Genomic DNA, 22,635 nt, shown 5'->3' on the forward strand with positions numbered 1-22,635 from the left:
CAAGGTGGTTCGCCTTTATACTTCTAACTTACTAGATGTCAGAAGCAAATATAGAGACCGGCAGGTTCAAACCCTACTCACAGCGTATCAGGTAAAGACTCAAGGTGGTTTGCCTTCACACTTCTAACTTACTAGATGTCAGAAGCAAATATGGAGACCGTCATCATAAAAAGGCATTGACCTGGGTCTTCGCTTGCAAGCTTGAATTATTCTCACAATGCTCAAAGACTGGAGCTTTGATGCAATGAGCCAAGTTATCTTACTTACAACCTGTCTTAAATACCTAATTATACTTAAAGCTCCAACAATGACCTTCAAGTTTGTCTTGACTTTGGAAGTCCCTGTGGAAAACAGTGGTACTGACATGTACCAACAGCTGTGATGGCCGTGTGGTGAAGGCGTTGGACTTGAAATCCAATGGGGTCTCCACGCGTAGGTTCAAACCCTACTCACAGCGTCTCTGTGAAAGATGTAAAGTTGTCATCCTTTATACTTCTAACTTACTCGAAATCAGAAGCAAATATGGAGACCGTCATCATAAAAAGGCATTGACCTGGGTCTTCGCTTGCAAGCTTGAATTATTCTCACAATGTTCAAAGTCTAAACCTTTGATGCAACGAGCAAAGTTTTTTGTGTTTACAACCTGTCTGACATACTGAATTACAGTTAAAGCTCCAACAACGAAATTCAAGTTTGTGTTGACTTTGGCGGTCCCTCTGGATGACAGTGGAATTCATAGATACCAACAGCTGTGATGGCCGAGTGGTTAAGGCGTTGGACTTGAAATCCAATGAGGTCTCCCCGCGTAGGTTCAAACCCTACTCACAGCGGCTCTGTGAAAGATGTAAAGTTGTCATCCTTTATACTTCTAACTTACTAGATGTCAGAAGCAAATATGGAGACCGTCATCATAAAAAGGCATTGACCTGGGTCTTCGCTTGCATGTTTGAAGTATTCTCACAATGCTCAAAGACTGGAGCTTTGATGCAATGAGCAAAGTTGTCTGTGTTTACAACCTGTCTGACATACTGAATTACAGTTAAAGCTCCAACAACGAAATTCAAGTTTCTGTTGACTTTGGCGGTCCCTCTGGATGACAGTGGAATTCGTAAATATCAACAGCTGTGATGGCCGAGTGGTTAAGGCGTTGGACTTGAAATCCAATGGGGTCTCCCTGCGTAGGTTCAAACCCTACTCACAGCGTCTCTGTGAAAGATGTAAAGTTGTCATCCTTTATACTTCCAACTTACTAGATATCAGAAGCAAATATGGAGACCGTCATCATAAAAAGGCATTGACCTGGGTCTTCGCTTGCATGTTTGAAGTATTCTCACAATGCTCAAAGACTGGAGCTTTGATGCAATGAGCAAAGTTGTCTGTGTTTACAACCTGTCTGACATACTGAATTACAGTTAAAGCTCCAACAACGAAATTCAAGTTTGTGTTGACTTTGGCGGTCCCTCTGGATGACAGTGGAATTCGTAGATATCAACAGCTGTGATGGCCGGGGGGTAAGGCGTTGGACTTGAAATCCAATGGGGTCTCCCCGCGTAGGTTCAAACCCTACTCACAGCGTATCAGATAGAGACTCAAGGTGGTTCGCCTTTATACTTCTAACTTACTAGATGTCAGAAGCAAATATGGAGACCGTCATCATGAAAAGGCATTGACCAGGGTCTTCGCTTGCATGTTTGAATTATTCTCAAAATGTTCAAAGTCTAAACCTTTGATGCAACGAGCAAAGTTTTTTGTGTTTACAACCTGTCTGACATACTGAATTACAGTTAAAGCTCCAACAACGAAATTCAAGTTTGTGTTGACTTTGTCGGTCCCTCTGGATGACAGTGGAATTCGTAGATATCAACAGCTGTGATGGCCGAGTGGTTAAGGCGTTGGACTTGAAATCCAATGGGGTCTCCCCGCGTAGGTTCAAACCCTACTCACAGCGTCTCTGTGAAAGATGTAAAGTTGTCATCCTTTATACTTCTAACTTACTAGATGTCAGAAGCAAATATGGAGACCGTCATCATGAAAAGGCATTGACCTGGGTCTTCGCTTGCATGTTTGAATTATTCTCACAATGTTCAAAGTCCAAAGCTTTGATGCAATGAGTAAACTTGTCTTACTTACAACCTGTCTTTAATACTCAATTATACTTAAAGCTCCAACAAAGGCCTTCAAGTTTGTCTTGACTTTGGAAATCCCTGTGGAAAATAGTGGTACCGACATGTACCAACAGCTGTGATGGCCGAGTGGTTAAGGCGTTGGACTCGAAATCCAATGGGATATTCCCACGTAAGTTCAAACCCTACTCACAGCGTATCAGGTAAAGACTCAAGGTGGTTCGCCTTTATACTTCTAACTTACTAGATGTCAGAAGCAAATATGGAGACCGTCATCATAAAAAGGCATTGACCTGGGTCTTCGCTTGCAAGCTTGAATTATTCTCACAATGCTCAAAGACTGGAGCTTTGATGCAATGAGCCAAGTTATCTTACTTACAACCTGTCTTAAATACCTAATTATACTTAAAGCTCCAACAATGACCTTCAAGTTTGTCTTGACTTTGGAAGTCCCTGTGGAAAACAGTGGTACTGACATGTACCAACAGCTGTGATGGCCGTGTGGTGAAGGCGTTGGACTTGAAATCCAATGGGGTCTCCACGCGTAGGTTCAAACCCTACTCACAGCGTCTCTGTGAAAGATGTAAAGTTGTCATCCTTTATACTTCTAACTTACTCGAAATCAGAAGCAAATATGGAGACCGTCATCATAAAAAGGCATTGACCTGGGTCTTCGCTTGCAAGCTTGAATTATTCTCACAATGTTCAAAGTCTAAACCTTTGATGCAACGAGCAAAGTTTTTTGTGTTTACAACCTGTCTGACATACTGAATTACAGTTAAAGCTCCAACAACGAAATTCAAGTTTGTGTTGACTTTGGCGGTCCCTCTGGATGACAGTGGAATTCATAAATATCAACAGCTGTGATGGCCGAGTGGTTAAGGCGTTGGACTTGAAATCCAATGGGGTCTCCCCGCGTAGGTTCAAACCCTACTCACAGCGTCTCTGTGAAAGATGTAAAGTTGTCATCCTTTATACTTCCAACTTACTAGATATCAGAAGCAAATATGGAGACCGTCATCATAAAAAGGCATTGACCTGGGTCTTCGCTTGCATGTTTGAAGTATTCTCACAATGCTCAAAGACTGGAGCTTTGATGCAATGAGCAAAGTTGTCTGTGTTTACAACCTGTCTGACATACTGATAGTGGTAAATAGTGGTACCAACATGTACCAACAGCTGTGATGGCCGAGTGGTTAAGGCGTTGGACTCGAAATCCAATGGGATATTCCCACGTAAGTTCAAACCCTACTCACAGCGTATCAGGTAAAGACTCAAGGTGGTTCGCCTTTATACTTCTAACTTACTAGATGTCAGAAGCAAATAAGGAGACCGTCATCATAAAAAGGCATTGAACTGGGTCTTCGTTTGAATTATTCTCATAATGTTCAAAGTCTAAACCTTTGATGCAACGAGCAAAGTTTTTTGTGTTTACAACCTGTCTGACATACTGAATTACAGTTTAAGCTCCAACAACGAAATTCAAGTTTGTGTTGACTTTGGCGGTCCCTCTGGATGACAGTGGAATTCATAGATATCAACAGCTGTGATGGCCGAGTGGTTAAGGCGTTGGACTTGAAATCCAATGGGGTCTCCCCGCGTAGGTTCAAACCCTACTCACAGCGTCTCTGTGAAAGATGTAAAGTTGTCATCCGTTATACTTCTAACTTACTCGAAATCAGAAGCAAATATGGAGACCGTCATCATGAAAAGGCATTAAACTGGGTCTTCGCTTGCGTGTTTGAATTATTCTCACAATGTTCAAAGTCTAAACCTTTGATGCAACGAGCAAAGTTTTTTGTGTTTACAACCTGTCTGACATACTGAATTACAGTTTAAGCTCCAACAACGAAATTCAAGTTTGTGTTGACTTTGGCGGTCCCTCTGGATGACAGTGGAATTCGTAGATATCAACAGCTGTGATGGCCGAGTGGTTAAGGCGTTGGACTCGAAATCCAATGGGGTCTCCCCGCGTAGGTTCAAACCCTACTCACAGCGTCTCTGTGAAAGATGTAAAGTTGTCATCCTTTATACTTCTAACTTACTCGAAATCAGAAGCAAATATGGAGACCGTCATCATAAAAAGGCATTGACCTGGGTCTTCGCTTGCAAGCTTGAATTATTCTCACAATGCTCAAAGACTGGAGCTTTGATGCAATGAGCCAAGTTATCTTACTTACAACCTGTCTTAAATACCTAATTATACTTAAAGCTCCAACAATGACCTTCAAGTTTGTCTTGACTTTGGAAGTCCCTGTGGAAAACAGTGGTACTGACATGTACCAACAGCTGTGATGGCCGAGTGGTGAAGGCGTTGGACTTGAAATCCAATGGGGTCTCCCCGCGTAGGTTCAAACCCTACTCTCAGCGTCTCTGTGAAAGATGTAAAGTTGTCATCCTTTATACTTCTAACTTACTCAAAATCAGAAGCAAATATGGAGACCGTCATCATAAAAAGGCATTGACCTGGGTCTTCGCTTGCGTGTTTGAATTATTCTCACACTGTTCAAAGTCCGATGCAATGAGTAAACTTGTCTTACTTACAACCTGTCTTAAATACTCAATTATACTTAAAGCTCCAACAAAGGCCTTCAAGTTTGTCTTGACTTTGGAAGTCCCTGTGGAAAATAGTGGTACTGACATCTACCAACAGCTGTGATGGCCGAGTGGTTAAGCCGTTGGACTCGAAATCCAATGGGATATTCCCACGTAGGTTCAAACCCTACTCACAGCGTATCAGATAAAGACTCAATGTGGTTCGCCTTTATACTTCTAACTTACTAGATGTCAGAAGCAAATATGGAGACCGTCATCATGAAAAGGCATTGAACTGGGTCTTCGCTTGCATGTTTGAATTATTCTCATAATGTTCAAAGTCCAAAGCTTTGATGCAATGAGTAAACTTGTCTTACTTACAACCTGTCTTAAATACTCAATTATACTTAAAGCTCCAACAAAGGCCTTCAAGTTTGTCTTGACTTTGGAAGTCCCTGTGGAAAACAGTGGTACTGACATGTACCAACAGCTGTGATGGCCGAGTGGTGAAGGCGTTGGACTTGAAATCCAATGGGGTCTCCCCGCGTAAGTTCAAACCCTACTCTCAGCGTCTCTGTGAAAGATGTAAAGTTGTCATCCTTTATACTTCTAACTTACTCGAAATCAGAAGCAAATATGGAGACCGTCATCATAAAAAGGCATTGACCTGGGTCTTCGCTTGCGTGTTTGAATTATTCTCACACTGTTCAAAGTCCGATGCAATGAGTAAACTTGTCTTACTTACAACCTGTCTTAAATACTCAATTATACTTAAAGCTCCAACAAAGGCCTTCAAGTTTGTCTTGACTTTGGAAGTCCCTGTGGAAAATAGTGGTACTGACATGTACCAACAGCTGTGATGGCCGAGTGGTTAAGGCGTTGGACTCGAAATCCAATGGGATATTCCCACGTAGGTTCAAACCCTACTCACAGCGTATCAGGTAAAGACTCAAGGTGGTTCGCCTTTATACTTCTAACTAACTAGATGTCAGAAGCAAATATGGAGACCGTCATCATAAAAAGGCATTGACCTGGGTCTTCGCTTGCAAGCTTGAATTATTCTCACAATGCTCAAAGACTGGAGCTTTGATGCAATGAGCCAAGTTATCTTACTTACAACCTGTCTTAAATACCTAATTATACTTAAAGCTCCAACAATGACCTTCAAGTTTGTCTTGACTTTGGAAGTCCCTGTGGAAAACAGTGGTACTGACATGTACCAACAGCTGTGATGGCCGAGTGGTGAAGGCGTTGGCCTTGAAATCCAATGGGGTCTCCCCGCGTAGGTTCAAACCCTACTCACAGCGTCTCTGTGAAAGATGTAAAGTTGTCATCCTTTATACTTCCAACTTACTAGATATCAGAAGCAAATATGGAGACCGTCATCATAAAAAGGCATTGACCTGGGTCTTCGCTTGCATGTTTGAAGTATTCTCACAATGCTCAAAGACTGGAGCTTTGATGCAATGAGCAAAGTTGTCTGTGTTTACAACCTGTCTGACATACTGATAGTGGTAAATAGTGGTACCGACATGTACCAACAGCTGTGATGGCCGAGTGGTTAAGGCGTTGGACTCGAAATCCAATGGGATATTCCCACGTAAGTTCAAACCCTACTCACAGCGTATCAGGTAAAGACTCAAGGTGGTTCGCCTTTATACTTCTAACTTACTAGATGTCAGAAGCAAATAAGGAGACCGTCATCATAAAAAGGCATTGAACTGGGTCTTCGTTTGAATTATTCTCATAATGTTCAAAGTCTAAACCTTTGATGCAACGAGCAAAGTTTTTTGTGTTTACAACCTGTCTGACATACTGAATTACAGTTTAAGCTCCAACAACGAAATTCAAGTTTGTGTTGACTTTGGCGGTCCCTCTGGATGACAGTGGAATTCGTAGATATCAACAGCTGTGATGGCCGAGTGGTTAAGGCGTTGGACTTGAAATCCAATGGGGTCTCCCCGCGTAGGTTCAAACCCTACTCACAGCGTCTCTGTGAAAGATGTAAAGTTGTCATCCGTTATACTTCTAACTTACTCGAAATCAGAAGCAAATATGGAGACCGTCATCATGAAAAGGCATTAAACTGGGTCTTCGCTTGCGTGTTTGAATTATTCTCACAATGTTCAAAGTCTAAACCTTTGATGCAACGAGCAAAGTTTTTTGTGTTTACAACCTGTCTGACATACTGAATTACAGTTTAAGCTCCAACAACGAAATTCAAGTTTGTGTTGACTTTGGCGGTCCCTCTGGATGACAGTGGAATTCGTAGATATCAACAGCTGTGATGGCCGAGTGGTTAAGGCGTTGGACTCGAAATCCAATGGGGTCTCCCCGCGTAGGTTCAAACCCTACTCACAGCGTCTCTGTGAAAGATGTAAAGTTGTCATCCTTTATACTTCTAACTTACTCGAAATCAGAAGCAAATATGGAGACCGTCATCATAAAAAGGCATTGACCTGGGTCTTCGCTTGCAAGCTTGAATTATTCTCACAATGCTCAAAGACTGGAGCTTTGATGCAATGAGCCAAGTTATCTTACTTACAACCTGTCTTAAATACCTAATTATACTTAAAGCTCCAACAATGACCTTCAAGTTTGTCTTGACTTTGGAAGTCCCTGTGGAAAACAGTGGTACTGACATGTACCAACAGCTGTGATGGCCGAGTGGTGAAGGCGTTGGACTTGAAATCCAATGGGGTCTCCCCGCGTAGGTTCAAACCCTACTCTCAGCGTCTCTGTGAAAGATGTAAAGTTGTCATCCTTTATACTTCTAACTTACTCAAAATCAGAAGCAAATATGGAGACCGTCATCATAAAAAGGCATTGACCTGGGTCTTCGCTTGCGTGTTTGAATTATTCTCACACTGTTCAAAGTCCGATGCAATGAGTAAACTTGTCTTACTTACAACCTGTCTTAAATACTCAATTATACTTAAAGCTCCAACAAAGGCCTTCAAGTTTGTCTTGACTTTGGAAGTCCCTGTGGAAAATAGTGGTACTGACATCTACCAACAGCTGTGATGGCCGAGTGGTTAAGCCGTTGGACTCGAAATCCAATGGGATATTCCCACGTAGGTTCAAACCCTACTCACAGCGTATCAGATAAAGACTCAATGTGGTTCGCCTTTATACTTCTAACTTACTAGATGTCAGAAGCAAATATGGAGACCGTCATCATGAAAAGGCATTGAACTGGGTCTTCGCTTGCATGTTTGAATTATTCTCATAATGTTCAAAGTCCAAAGCTTTGATGCAATGAGTAAACTTGTCTTACTTACAACCTGTCTTAAATACTCAATTATACTTAAAGCTCCAACAAAGGCCTTCAAGTTTGTCTTGACTTTGGAAGTCCCTGTGGAAAACAGTGGTACTGACATGTACCAACAGCTGTGATGGCCGAGTGGTGAAGGCGTTGGACTTGAAATCCAATGGGGTCTCCCCGCGTAAGTTCAAACCCTACTCTCAGCGTCTCTGTGAAAGATGTAAAGTTGTCATCCTTTATACTTCTAACTTACTCGAAATCAGAAGCAAATATGGAGACCGTCATCATAAAAAGGCATTGACCTGGGTCTTCGCTTGCGTGTTTGAATTATTCTCACACTGTTCAAAGTCCGATGCAATGAGTAAACTTGTCTTACTTACAACCTGTCTTAAATACTCAATTATACTTAAAGCTCCAACAAAGGCCTTCAAGTTTGTCTTGACTTTGGAAGTCCCTGTGGAAAATAGTGGTACTGACATGTACCAACAGCTGTGATGGCCGAGTGGTTAAGGCGTTGGACTTGAAATCCAATGGGATATTCCCACGTAGGTTCAAACCCTACTCACAGCGTATCAGATAAAGACTCAATGTGGTTCGCCTTTATACTTCTAACTTACTAGATGTCAGAAGCAAATATGGAGACCGTCATCATGAAAAGGCATTGAACTGGGTCTTCGCTTGCGTGTTTGAATTATTCTCACAATGTTCAAAGTCCAAAGCTTTGATGCAATGAGTAAACTTGTCTTACTTACAACCTGTCTTAAATACTCAATTATACTTAAAGCTCCAACAAAGGCCTTCAAGTTTGTCTTGACTTTGGAAGTCCCTGTGGAAAACAGTGGTACTGACATGTACCAACAGCTGTGATGGCCGAGTGGTGAAGGCGTTGGACTTGAAATCCAATGGGGTCTCCCCGCGTAAGTTCAAACCCTACTCTCAGCGTCTCTGTGAAAGATGTAAAGTTGTCATCCTTTATACTTCTAACTTACTCGAAATCAGAAGCAAATATGGAGACCGTCATCATGAAAAGGCATTGACCTGGGTCTTCGCTTGCGTGTTTGAATTATTCTCACACTGTTCAAAGTCCGATGCAATGAGTAAACTTGTCTTACTTACAACCTGTCTTAAATACTCAATTATACTTAAAGCTCCAACAAAGGCCTTCAAGTTTGTCTTGACTTTGGAAGTCCCTGTGGAAAATAGTGGTACTGACATGTACCAACAGCTGTGATGGCCGAGTGGTTAAGGCGTTGGACTTGAAATCCAATGGGATATTCCCACGTAGGTTCAAACCCTACTCACAGCGTATCAGATAAAGACTCAATGTGGTTCGCCTTTATACTTCTAACTTACTAGATGTCAGAAGCAAATATGGAGACCGTCATCATGAAAAGGCATTGAACTGGGTCTTCGCTTGCGTGTTTGAATTATTCTCACAATGTTCAAAGTCCAAAGCTTTGATGCAATGAGTAAACTTGTCTTACTTACAACCTGTCTTAAATACTCAATTATACTTAAAGCTCCAACAAAGGCCTTCAAGTTTGTCTTGACTTTGGAAGTCCCTGTGGAAAATAGTGGTACTGACATGTACCAACAGCTGTGATGGCCGAGTGGTTAAGGCGTTGGACTTGAAATCCAATGGGATATTCCCACGTAGGTTCAAACCCTACTCACAGTGTATCAGGTAAAGACTCAAGGTGGTTTGCCTTTATACTTCTAACTTACTAGATGTCAGAAGCAAATAAGGAGACCGTCATCATAAAAAGGCATTGAACTGGGTCTTCGCTTGCGTGTTTGAATTATTCTCACAATGTTCAAAGTCTAAACCTTTGATGCAATGAGCAAAGTTGTCTGTGTTTACAACCTGTCTGACATACTGAATTACAGTTAAAGCTCCAACAACGAAATTCAAGTTTGTGTTGACTTTGGCGGACCCTCTGGATGACAGTGGAATTTATAGATATCAACAGCTGTGATGGCCGAGTGGTTAAGGCGTTGGACTTGAAATCCAATGGGGTCTCCCCGCGTAGGTTCAAACCCTACTCACAGCGTCTCTGTGAAAGATGTAAAGTTGTCATCCTTTATACTTCTAACTTACTAGATGTCAGAAGCAAAAATGGAGACCGTCATCATGAAAAGGCATTGAACTGGGTCTTCGCTTGCGTGTTTGAATTATTCTCACAATGTTCAAAGTCCAAAGCTTTGATGCAATTAGTAAACTTGTCTTACTTACAACCTGTCTTAAATACTCAATTATCCAGCTCCAACAATGACCTTCAAGTTTGTCTTGACTTTGGAAGTCCCTGTGGAAAATAGTGGTACTGACATGTACCAACAGCTGTGATGGCAGCGTGGTTAAGGGATTGGACTCGAAATCCAATGGGATATTCCCACGTAGGTTCAAACCCTACTCACAGCGTATCAGGTACAGACTCAAGGTGGTTTTCCGTTATACTTACTAGATGTCAGAAGCAAATAAGGAGACCGTCATCATGAACAGGCATTGAACTGGGTCTTCGCTTGCGTGTTTGAATTATTCTCACAATGTTCAAAGTCTAAACCTTTGATGCAATGAGCAAAGTTGTCTGTGTTTACAACCTGTCTGACATACTGAATTACAGTTAAAGCTCCAACAACGAAATTCAAGTTTGTTTTGACTTTGGCGGTCCCTCTCGATGGTTGATAGATATGTGTCCTGTGATGGCCGAGTGGTTAAGGCGTTGGATTTGAAATCCAATGGGGTCTCCCTGCGTAGGTTCAAACCCTACTGACAGCGTATCAGGTAACGTAACTTTGTACGTTTAACTTACAAGATATCAGAAGCAAATATGGAGACCATCATAAGAAGGCCCTGACCTGGGTCTTCGCTATCAGAAGCAAACTACAAATTTCTGAAGACCAAAAAAATATCAACTTAAATACTTTATTGCACTCTGTTTATTGTTAAATGTGTATTGTTAAACGTTAAATGTTATGCACCTACCACCAGGACAAATTCCCTGTATGTGAACCCACATACAGGGAATGTATACAGAATAGTTCTGATTCTGATTCTGATCAGTGACGGTAGATCTACTAAAATATACGGAAAGTTACTTTAACGACCGTCAATGACTTTTGAGGTCGCTCAGGACAAAAGTGGTGAAAGTCTAGGAATAGAAAGTCAATGGGAGCCTCCTGTGTAGGTTCAAATCCTTTTTGCATGTTAGCTCCACTCATGCGATTTGGATAAAAGTAAAATTAATTTTCCATGTGCTTGCTAATTTGAAATTGTAATGCAGTGAACTGGTTCTCATACTTATGTCAACCTCAACATCCAGGATCCGATTCCAGCCTTTGGACCTTTGTTGCATGACATACTAGCTTTTTCTCCCCACATTTCTATACTGTCATCTGTCAAATGAAGCTGAAAATCTTCAAACATAATCATACATCACATCATTGTCTTTCCTGCGCAGTGAGAACAGACTACAAAGCCTTTTTTTTTATGTTTAACTCTTAATGTAGTTCAGTGGAGCAACTCAATCAAATCACACTCAAGCAGCTAAAGCTTAACGTCTGCTTTCAAATCAACAGACTGATGATCATTATTTGGAAATGAGTCATGGCATTATTGCCTTGAAACATATGGCAATGTGCAATGAAATTGCAATGAGAGATAATAACAGTGACAGCAATAATCTATGGCAGGCTGTTGATTGCAGACGATGGCCTCGTTTCAGCTTTTAACTCCCTCGCCTGCTGCTTCACTGCCACTTCATCACTTTGAACGATTGGGTTTCATTTGTCTCTAATTGTGATTGTTGGCATCATTGTTGTGGTTTTCTTTTAAACTTTAATCAGGAAACCAAGTAATATGTAAAAAAAAAAACTAGACATTATATAGTTTGTACATGGAGAGCAAAATACAGTGCGGTGGTTCCATCAGACTGAAAATGATGGAGACAAAGATCCCTCTGAGCCACAATTGAATGAGAAAAGACAAAATCTCCGGTCATTAGTAAAATAAACTGGAAGCTTAGGCTGCACCCACACGACTACGTTTCCATTAAAAAAATGTATATCTTTTTTTACGTTTACGCCAAGTGAGAGATAGAGCAAGTTTGAAAACAACAATTTTTTTTCCAATAAATTTGTCTGTTTGAGGATTTCCAGGAAGATCTTAAGTATCAATACACAAAGCAAACAATCTACTTCCTGTTTACACGGACAACCGCATGTCCAGTGTATGTGAATCGTCATGTGATATTGCTTGTTAGTACGGACATTTTTTCTCAAACGGCGATGAACGTTTTTGGGGCGATTTTACGAAACACATGATGCGTTTATAAAATATGATGCACTGTTATTGATTAAATTACTTAAATAGGTGCAACCACAACAGTGCTGCCGTTGGGTACTTATTTAGTCATGTGTACGTCACTGATTGTCTCAAAGACTGTAACGCGATTGCCTGAAGACTCGCGTTGCGAGATAAGCACTGACATGTATCTGTTGTTATTTTGAAGTAGGTATACTGTAAATGTTCCTGCTCACAGGAGGGTATCCACCGTACTCCTGCATACACACAACGCTACACCTCTGAGGAAAGCTGATCAGAGGCTTTGAAGTAGAAAGATTTCTGTCAATTGGACACTTCCACTGGAATGGCTTCTTCATGAAAAACAACTACAGCTGTATGAACCCAAAATTAACAATTTTGCTGTGATTTAATTGCAATAAACGGATAAAAGGGGTGCAGAAATAACTACATAATGATGCACATTTGTAAAAAGTCTGAATTCATGCTTTTTTGAGGTAAATAGGCGTAAATACGGCAGCGTCATTATTGTTTGTGCCACATGGTATACAAACATAGTTTCGTCCTGTCTTTTGCAAATATAAGTTAGATGATCGTAGAGGTCTGATGAATAATATGGTTTTCCTCCATTTCTGAGGAGAATCTCAACGCTGCGCCACACAAGTCTAAATATTTCACGTTCTTTGCATCTATTTAAGTCTTTGCATTGACTTTGTATGTAATCTTGTCACATTGCGTTCGGCGAGAACGATTTAGGGTGTAGTATATTGATAGGTTTTTCCAGTTCAGTTTAAAATGCAAATGGGCAAACAATGAAAGGAAGACAACTGAACCTAATACAGATTTCACCTTTTAATGTAACTCTTTGTTGTTGTTGTGTATTCAGCCCCAGTGGGGATCAAAACTCAAACCCCGGCAGCAGCAGCAGCAGCAGCAGCAGCAGCAGTTCCCTTCACACTGAGCTGCAGAGGAAATGGGACCCCTAACCCTCGCAGAGTTAGTGTCACACTTTACCCGCCGAGCATCACTGCAATTAAGTTAAATGGGCACACAAACCATATTGCTAATGTTTTCATGAAGCCAGTCCGCAGAGAAGTGTGGAGATTGCAGAATCCATCAGTGGAGTTGCACACTGACATGCCCCACTAAGTTTGACTGCACGATGGAGCTCACTTATCCAAAAAGCATCCGATACATGTCCGCATGACGCGACATCAGACAACCACTGACAGACAGCAGCTGTTTGTTCCATGTTGGAGAATCATAATCCGCATTGAAAGCGGCACAATCAAGTGTTTTTTCCGACTGGATTTTGCAGCCAACAAATGACGGTTTGTTAAATTTAGACTGAAAAGCCAGCAGAAGGGAATTTTACAGCCAAATGGTGATTTGTTTTTACTGAAAAGCTGGCAATAACTCCATTCTGTCATCCGTGCAAAAATCCTTTTTAAACAGTCATTTCATTATGTGCTCAATAGACTTTGCCCAGTAATTCTTAACATGGGGCAAGAAGTTTAATTTTCTGTAACAAAGATGTTGCTTATTGTTTAATCTATTAAAAGAGTGTTTTCTCAGAAAAAGCATGAATGTTTTCCTAGTCAACAGCAGAATGTCTATGACTTTATTGCAATGCTTCACATTGCGTGTTGCTAAACGGGTTGTTTTGTTACGTAAAGGTCAGGACGTAGTTAGCTTAGCTTGCCATGAAGGCTCGAATCAGGGTGGAAACAGCTGGTCTGGATCTGCACAAATATACAAAAATACTTCTATTAGCGCCTCTAAAGCTCACTAACGTGTTATACGTGCTAAACTGTGCACAAACAGAAATATGAAAATGACAATTTGGGGTTTTGAAGCGGGAGATTTGTGTGCATGAACTATTCTTTGACGATCACTTTTTCATGGATGTAATCACATGAGGCAGGGGAAGCTTGAATGAGGGTTTAATTTAAAATATTTCAACATAACAGGCAGGCGACTCTCATCACTCATCACTCATCACTCTTCTGGTCAACCGGAGACTTGGGCTGTTCTCAGTCCCTCTTTGTACTTATACCTACAAAAAGTTATCCACTGTAATTTGTATATAACAACCGCAAAAACAGGGCCGGAAACAGGGCCGACAAAAAAAGCACAAAACTTTCAATTTAACCCAACATCTGATATTTTCCTAAACCTCACCTGCCGTTTGCTTTTGACGTATCACAAATACGTTTCTGTCTTCATAGAGAGGAGGTTGAGGTGGTGGATGGGTGGAAAAACAGAGGACTTTCACCCAGGAGACCGTTGTTTGTGTCCCGTGTTCAAGACCTTTTGTTGCCTCAACATAACCGAGTGCTTTTGTTGCATTTTATTTTATTTTTATTTCAACTTTGAAGTCATTTTAAAGCTGAACCATGATGTTTTGTTTCAATGTTTTTTTGAGTGATATTTGTTAAGGATACCCAATACATAGTACAAAATACATAAAATACAAAATACAAAAATGCTGAATTTTAGGGTTTTCCCCACTTTTCCTGTATACTTTTGCAAATGGGAGGGGCTTTGCACTTCTGTCCATCGATATCATGCAAAACATACAACATTTTCATCAAACGTAAATATTTGCTGAAGTGGATCTTTTACGTCGGCATCCCCCCCGAACACAACCTACGTTACGTTTTTACGAGGCGGCTCGATGCAGATCTTGAAAACCCGTCGGACGAAGACGGACCTCAAGAGTCGTTTCAGAAAAAGAGTGTTGCCTTCTGTCGGGACAGCTGGAGTTAAAAGCGCAGCTCGTCGTCGGATACGGTGGAAGCATTAGCTAAGTGCATTCTGGCCCTAAATTTGTAGGATTTTAATAATGATTTTTCAAAGAGGCCACAGTTTTCACTCCAGCGCTGATTTAAAAAAAGAAAAGAAAAAAAGGCCAACGGGTCATTAATGAAAGTGGAATGGGCTTTACAGCACTTTGAATAACACAGAAGCCATCACGGAGTAATCTGCAGCGTTTACTAAGGATTAGCATGCGGAGAACAATGCAGTGTAATCCTAAAATGCTGACCTGTTGCCTAGACGACTGTAATTATGATTACCAGAGACGGTCACACACACACATACACACACACACACACACACACACACACACACACACACACACACACACACACACACACACACACACACACACACACACACACACACACAGTGAGTGAACGTACAGCGTTTTCAGGTTCATTAAGACTCGGTTTGTTTCTCTTCCTTACGTCGGTCTCGTTGAACGGTGCTTTGTGAAATATGAGCAAATGAATTAAAATGTATAGATTTATTTCTGGGAGCAAAGGAGACGTGCACGTCAACTTCCTGTAAATGCGCTTAGAGTTGCTTTAATGTCTCTATGTATATCAGAACTCTGTTGATCCTGAGCCATCATTTAATATCTGGAGGTGGACTGCAAGTACTTTACTCAAGTACTTTTCTTAAGTATGAATACAAGGTATTTGAATATTACTTGAATACTCCCATTTATTGCTACTTTCTACTTCTACTCAAAATATTGTACTTTTTACTCCTCTACATGTCAGGGGAAAATATGGTACTTTTTTATTGTCCTACATCTCAGAGGTAATTATTGTACTTTTTTATTGTACTACATCTCAGAGGTAATTATTGTACTTTTTACTGTACTACAGCTCAGAGGTAAATATTGTTCTTTTCATCCGCTTCCTGTTCTGGTAAAACCTCGTATCTCCAGGTGTGTTGATGTTGAATGTTCTTGATGAACTGAAGATGAAGTGTTTCCTTTGTGAACATGGTTCTCACAGAACGCTACAAAAAGCATGTTGATCTTATAGAATATGAAGCGTTGATGGAGGATAAAGGGCATGTCGGTCATGTAGCTGACACCTGATCCACCTTGGATAAATAAAGTTTGATCCCAACGACTACGATGAGGAGCTCCGACTCAGAGTTTTATGCAAAGTGGAGTTTTGATTCTGCAACAGATCTGAGGTCAGCCTCGGTGGCCGCAGCAACAGCTTTAATAAGTTCATTTCGAGTGAGCTACGTGTTATCAAATATCACAGCAAAGCTATAAGAACATCACACTAGAACTCTTAAGACGCACAAAAGAGACATCGGACACGTCGAGGGTCATTGTGAAGATGCCAAAGAAGATTCACCCGCCTACTAACCTTTGCCTTTACACCTCCTCCTCCTCTTCCTCTTGGACTTTCCCTTCACATCCCGCTCTGACCTCTCCATGTTGCTGCTGCACGTCCCAGCATGCACCGGTGCCCTTCAGGAGATTCCTTCTTCCTCCAGTAGTTTGTCCTCTCTCTTCTTCTCCTTTTTCTCCTCCTCCTCCTCTCTGAAGCAAAGCTGTTCAGGGAGGATTGAGAGTGCAGCTCTGCGGCGGGAAGCCCTCCTCAGTGACTCCCTCCTCACTGACTCCCCCCTCAGTGACTCCCCCCTCACTGACTCCCTCCTCACTGACTCCCCCCACAGCTGTTCAGACTGTGACATCACGAGGAGAGGAGCTCTGGTTCGAGCTGGGATTCAGCATCACTGATGCAAAGTCACTCAGTTTGCCGGTTTTATCGGTCCACTATTTAGTCTGAAATATTTCAACGACCCGACAATATAATTGTCTTAATGTTCGGTCGCGCTCCTCGGAGGATGAACCCTTCTGGCTCCTGGACGTCTCCTGCAGCGTCGCTCTGAGGTTCACATTTCTGTGTTTACTATTATGCATGTGAGATGTTTAAAAAATGAATGGACGCACTTACTGATGTTTCCAGTTCAGACTCATCAACGCTGTTCACATATATTTACAGAGGACCGGTGTTTGAGATAAATATTTTACTTAGTTTATATTCTTATATTTAAGCCGAGACATGATGTTTCCCCCAAACATAAGTAAGTGGGTTTTTTTGTGCCTAAACTTAAACTTGTCTGTTTCACGGTAAATATATAAATATTCAGATAATTTACTTCAATAAAAGGACTAATAAGACACTGTAAAAAATACTCTTTTACTCTATATAAAAGTATGTCAGTAAGAGGAACATTTACTTGAAGTATCTAAAGTAAAAGTACTCAATGCAGAGACATGCACTGTGACTGATGTGTCCAACAATGAGTACAAAATGTAATAATTAAATACAAAAGAAAATAAAAAGCAATTATTGAAGCTGGAACCAGCAACACATTTTCTTAATCAACCGATTAATAAACCAAATTGTTTGTTTTATTAATCGGTTCTCTGTCTTTATGTAGTTATGCAAACATCTTAATTCATAAAGCAACTAAAGATGGTCAGACACATGTTGTGAGTACAATATTTCTTTTGAGATGTAGTAGAGTAGAAAGTGGCACGAAAAGAAAAGAGTCAAGTAAAGTAAATATATGTCACATTTCTACAGTACACACATTCCACCATCTTTCATAATAACTCATCAAGTAATTATATCTGTTGTACACATAGTTATGAATACTGCAATCATTTATGTTTTATTACGCTGCTTTCATGCACTTTTATTCAGCATTAAAAGCCTGAAAAGTGGGTTATAAAGATGCTCCGGCTGCTCGGCCTGCAGGCTGCAACATGGATTTAAAATGCTGACGTTCTCAGTGAATAAGCCAAATAAATAGAGTTATATATTGTATATATTGTTTTACGCATTTATTGTGCCGAGATTAAATGAACAAAGTTTGTTTTAAACCCACAGACGTTCTAAGAAACACCAAATATGTCGAAATTAATATATCTGATGAATCATACTAATGTAGAATATTTTGATGGAAGTTGTTTTGTTTTGTTTTTAACCTCTTAACGTTCTGCCTTCCCTCGGGCGTCCTTTACTGTAAATTCTATTGTTCACTGTGCCTGTGGTACATGTGCCCCATGTTTCTGGAAACCTACAATTCTTGTGATTCTAGCTGTGCAATCCGTTTCAAGATCAGACCACCACAACAGCTACAAACAAGACTTTTGTCAGACAACAACAAACAAACAATAGCAAAATCCAGGCAACTCACCAATGACGCATCATATTGATCCATAAATCCATAACATTCCAACAACAACGGCGTTGTTACGTCGTAAAGGTCCAAAAAAAAATATCCCATAAAAGATTTTGTCCAAAACACGTGATTACATCCATAAATATCCACAAACTGGTGTTGCATCATTTCATATCAGCTGGAAGATATGAAAAAATATTTCTGCATTTCCACTCGCAAAGCAAGTTTGCATGAGAGCACAGACGAAAACTGACCAAACTGACAAAATAACCACCAAAATCTAACCTTTCTCATGAATCCTCACTTGAACCAATAGGAGCTTCATGTCCTGACTGACAGGCTACATTACCCAACCAGAAGCTACGTTGAAGAACAGGCTTAGTCTCTATTTTCTTACGTTGATCAAGCCTGTCACGTCATACGGCTCGGATGACAGGAGTTTCGTACAGCCAATGAAATTGCTTAAAAAACGGGTCTAAACAAGATGGGGTGGAGATGATCCCAACAGCCTTCAGCTTGATGAGAAGAGACTTCTCCTGACAGAGCCTCAGTTTGGCCTTGAATTAGCATGAAAATGCATTTGTACTTCATTTTCTCTGTGTCAGCAATACTGGTAGTAAATAGGAATAGTACCTCTATAAGTTTGCAAGACGATAAGCCTTTTTAATAGGTATATAGTATATATATCAGGAATATTTTCAGTCTCAAAATGGAAAAACGCCTAGACATTTCATTAGAAAAACATGTGTAAAATATTCATTTTCTGTGATATTGTTATCTCTTTTTGACTTAGACTAGAAAAGGCTTCAGGCTATGGTCCCATTGTGTTTTCCAGTCCATAAGTCCCATTTATAGTCATCTACAGGCATCTATTTACAAAGAAATGTTCAGGCGGAAAAAAAAACCTTATACTTTAGTGTGTTCAAACTCATATAACTCAGTGTCAGCAGCACTTAAAGTGATTCTGACTATTGAGGGAAAACAGCTTCAGATTGTTACCTTTCAAAAGAGACCAAGACCATGCATTTACTCCAAATAGTTAAAGTACAGCTTGCAATTTACTTTGGGTATACCTGGATAGGCGTTTTTCGTCAAATTTGACAGGAACGCTACTTTTTATTTCGCATTCAACAACATAACAACATATATTTTCAGACAGTGACATTCTTTGTCATTTTTTCAGTTGTATGTCTTGGTACACATGATATTCAGGTAGAGTGTACAACACACAGACAGAACAACAAACATCAAAAGGTGCTCACTCCAAGAAAACAAAAGAGCGACAAGAAAAACAGGATAAATGTGACTTTTATTGGTGAGAACAGTCAATAAAAAACAAACCACACAAACACAATGTATCATTTTTCTAAACCTTCGACTCCGAACGATCCGTCACTGATTGGCATCACTTTGCATAATCTCCACTCACTTCACCTTCCAATTACCAGCATCTGTTTTAATCCCCGTCAGTCACCTTCCTCTCACCGATGATCCGTCTGCGTAACTCAGATCCCAATCCTCGCCTTTTTATTGTCGCTAGCATCACGTTTCCTTCCGTGGTCCCCGCTGTGTCTCCGGTGACGTGGCTCCCAGAGGATTATTTGACGGGTGCCGTACCTCTTTTGTTTCTTATCGCCTGTCGTGAGTAAATCTGAGCGCAGCGGAGTGAAAAGGAGGAAAAAAAAACAGAACTCCACCTCGTAGATTTGACTTGTTCCCATCTGTTGCTGTCGAAGTGTGCGGAATTTTTATTTGACTGTATTTGTAGAGCGACATGCATTTTTAATAAATGTAAATGTGCTGTTTGTTTTTAATTTGATTTTTTTGTCAAAATCAGCTCATTCACAGGAAACGACTCAGTTACTTTTCGGAAAAGATGGTGAAATAATTAGTTAGGTTCAGGCAACCAAACGACTTGGTTAAGTTAAAGGAAAAGATCGTAGTTTCTGTTAAAATAAGAAGTTGCGTGACACATAAATCAACATTGATTATACATTTCTTATGCAGCACAAGCGAGAAAAGAGTTTTTTAGCCATGGTAGCATATATATATATACACACATGTATATATATATATATATATATATATATATATATATATATATATATATATATATATATATATATATATATATATATATATATATATATATACATATGTAACTTCTGGGAGATGTCTCCTGATCAAATTAATCTCCTGGAGCTGGGCAGTCTTGTGGCAACAGCAGGTTTATTATGTCTCTGCATTCATGACAGAAAAGGACACATATAACAGTCAGCTCCTGTGGATATCTAGAAAGACGGCATCACGTTAATGCTAGCTAGCTACTCTGCTGACATTCTACTGGCAATAAAACAAAATACTAAACGAATAGTTAATTTAAGGAAAACAAAGCAAATATACTCTCAGACAATAACTTTACAAACAAATAAAGCCAGCTCAACTCTTACATACTTTTACAATTAGTTAACACTATCTTTTCCACAGACGTTACCTTCAAGGGATCCTCCGTTACTCTGAGGATTTCCCAGAGTCCTTTGCGTCTTATATTAAGCGCAGGTACACATTTGCAACAGCAGGTGGCATAGGTTTCCCATTTTAGCTGGATTTAACATGAACCTATTCAACTATGTTACACACAGTGTTGGGGGTAACGAGTTACAAAGTAACGGATAACAGTAACGATGTTACTATTATAGGCAACAAAGTAAAGTAACGCATTACACTCAAAACTCAAAATATTGGTAACTACACTACTTTACTAGACCTCAGTAACGCGCTTTCCTGCGTTACCCAAGACATTTTTACCAGTCCGAAAAGTTCTCTTTTAGTGGCGCGCGAGTCACACGACACTTCCTGCATGCACAGTAGCAACAAGCTGCTAGCTAGCGCTGCTGCTGCTGCCCGCGACCCCTCTGCCCAAGTCGGGTGTCGAGCCTGGTCCCGCTACCTTCGGTGGTTTTCGGGGAGCTAGCGGAAGTTAACGGAGAGCTAGCGGAAGTTAGCGTGGAAGTGACGGAGCGCTAGCAGGAGCCCCAGCCGGCTACAGCGGGGAGCTAAGGGGGACTCTGACCGAAGGTAGTAGCGGCTCGTAACCCGACGTTTACGGTAGATTGTTCATGCAGGAAGTGTTGTGTGACTCACGCGATTATTATTATTGGAAATTATATTAATTAATAATAATACATTATTATTGAAAATGTATCTTTGCAGTTAATTTGGACATTTGCTTAAAAAAGTGGAAAGTAAAGTAACTAGTAGTGAAGTTACTTTTTAAATGCAGTAACTAGTAAAGTATCTAGTTACAATTTTCAGAAGTAACTAGTAACGTGTAACTCGTTACTTTTTCTGAGTAACTACCCCAACACTGGTTACACATACATAACATACATACATATATATACATATATACATACATACATACATACATATAGATGCATACTGTACATACATATACATTCATATACATACATACACATGTACATACATATATACCTATATACATACATACATATAGATACATACATACATATACTGTTTATATATATAAAATAGATAAATGGAAGGTTCGTACAAAAATGATACACACACATATATATATATATATATACTGTATATACTATACTGCATATCATTTTTACGTCTCAAATTGACTAACTCTGAAAACAAAAACACACAAAACCCTGAGAGCAGCAGCATGTGCGACTGCATCAGATGGAATGGACGAAATAATATAGTCGAGTGAGAACGAGAACATAAAGGGCGTGTGATAGAAGCAACAACTTCTCCTCCAGACATCTCCTCTGTTGGAGGTGAGGCACGTGGGACTCTATTACTGCGTCTGATGAACAGCAGATAGACTGTACTGTATTTCAGCCCGTGGCAAAATGAACTGCTCTCCAAACGAAATGAGCTCAACATCCCAGCAAATAGGACATTGGTGCTGCGCTCCTCAGGCCAAACATGAGCCTGTGCATTAGCTCACTGTTCACATTACAGACTTAGAATTTTTATGTTTTTCCCGTCTCTCTGGTTTGTGGACTGATGATTTGTCCAATCTTATTTTCGTTTTTGCAATCGATGAACAGGAAGTGACCATACGTGGACTGAGGAGGAGTGACGTAGAGACACCGAATAATTATGTCAATCACCTTGTAGCCCCGCCCTAAAGCATCCCCTGCTTTATGGTCTGCTTTACTCTAAATGACCATCATGCTGTACTGAAGAAGACTTGAAACTAGAGATTGAGACATAAACTCATGTTTACAATGTTTACTGAGGGAATAAATCAAGAGAGAAGTAGAGTAATTTATATAGACTTCTATACAACCAGAGGAGTCACCCCCTGGTGGTCAGTAGAGAGAATGCAGCTTTAACACATGAAGCATATACTTCTATACAACCAG

The 22,635-nt window shown here is 40.4% G+C and overlaps 1 protein-coding gene across 1 annotated transcript in view; it reads right to left on the reverse strand.

The window, feature by feature from the left end:
• The window catches only part of LOC306732768 (double-stranded RNA-specific editase B2-like), a gene marked incomplete at both ends in the record, with an annotated part of 50,175 nt that extends 33,707 nt beyond the window's left edge, over positions 1-16,468 (reverse strand). Inside the window, one exon of the mRNA XM_079213928.1 lies at positions 16,399-16,468. Within this exon, the coding sequence (XP_079070054.1) occupies positions 16,399-16,468 (70 nt within the window). The remainder of the gene's footprint in view (positions 1-16,398) is intronic.
• Between the last annotated feature and the right edge of the window lie 6,167 nt (positions 16,469-22,635).

Source organism: Taurulus bubalis (assembly GCF_910589615.1).
Source record: "Taurulus bubalis genome assembly, chromosome: 1".
Taxonomy (NCBI): Eukaryota; Metazoa; Chordata; class Actinopteri; order Perciformes; family Cottidae; genus Taurulus; species Taurulus bubalis.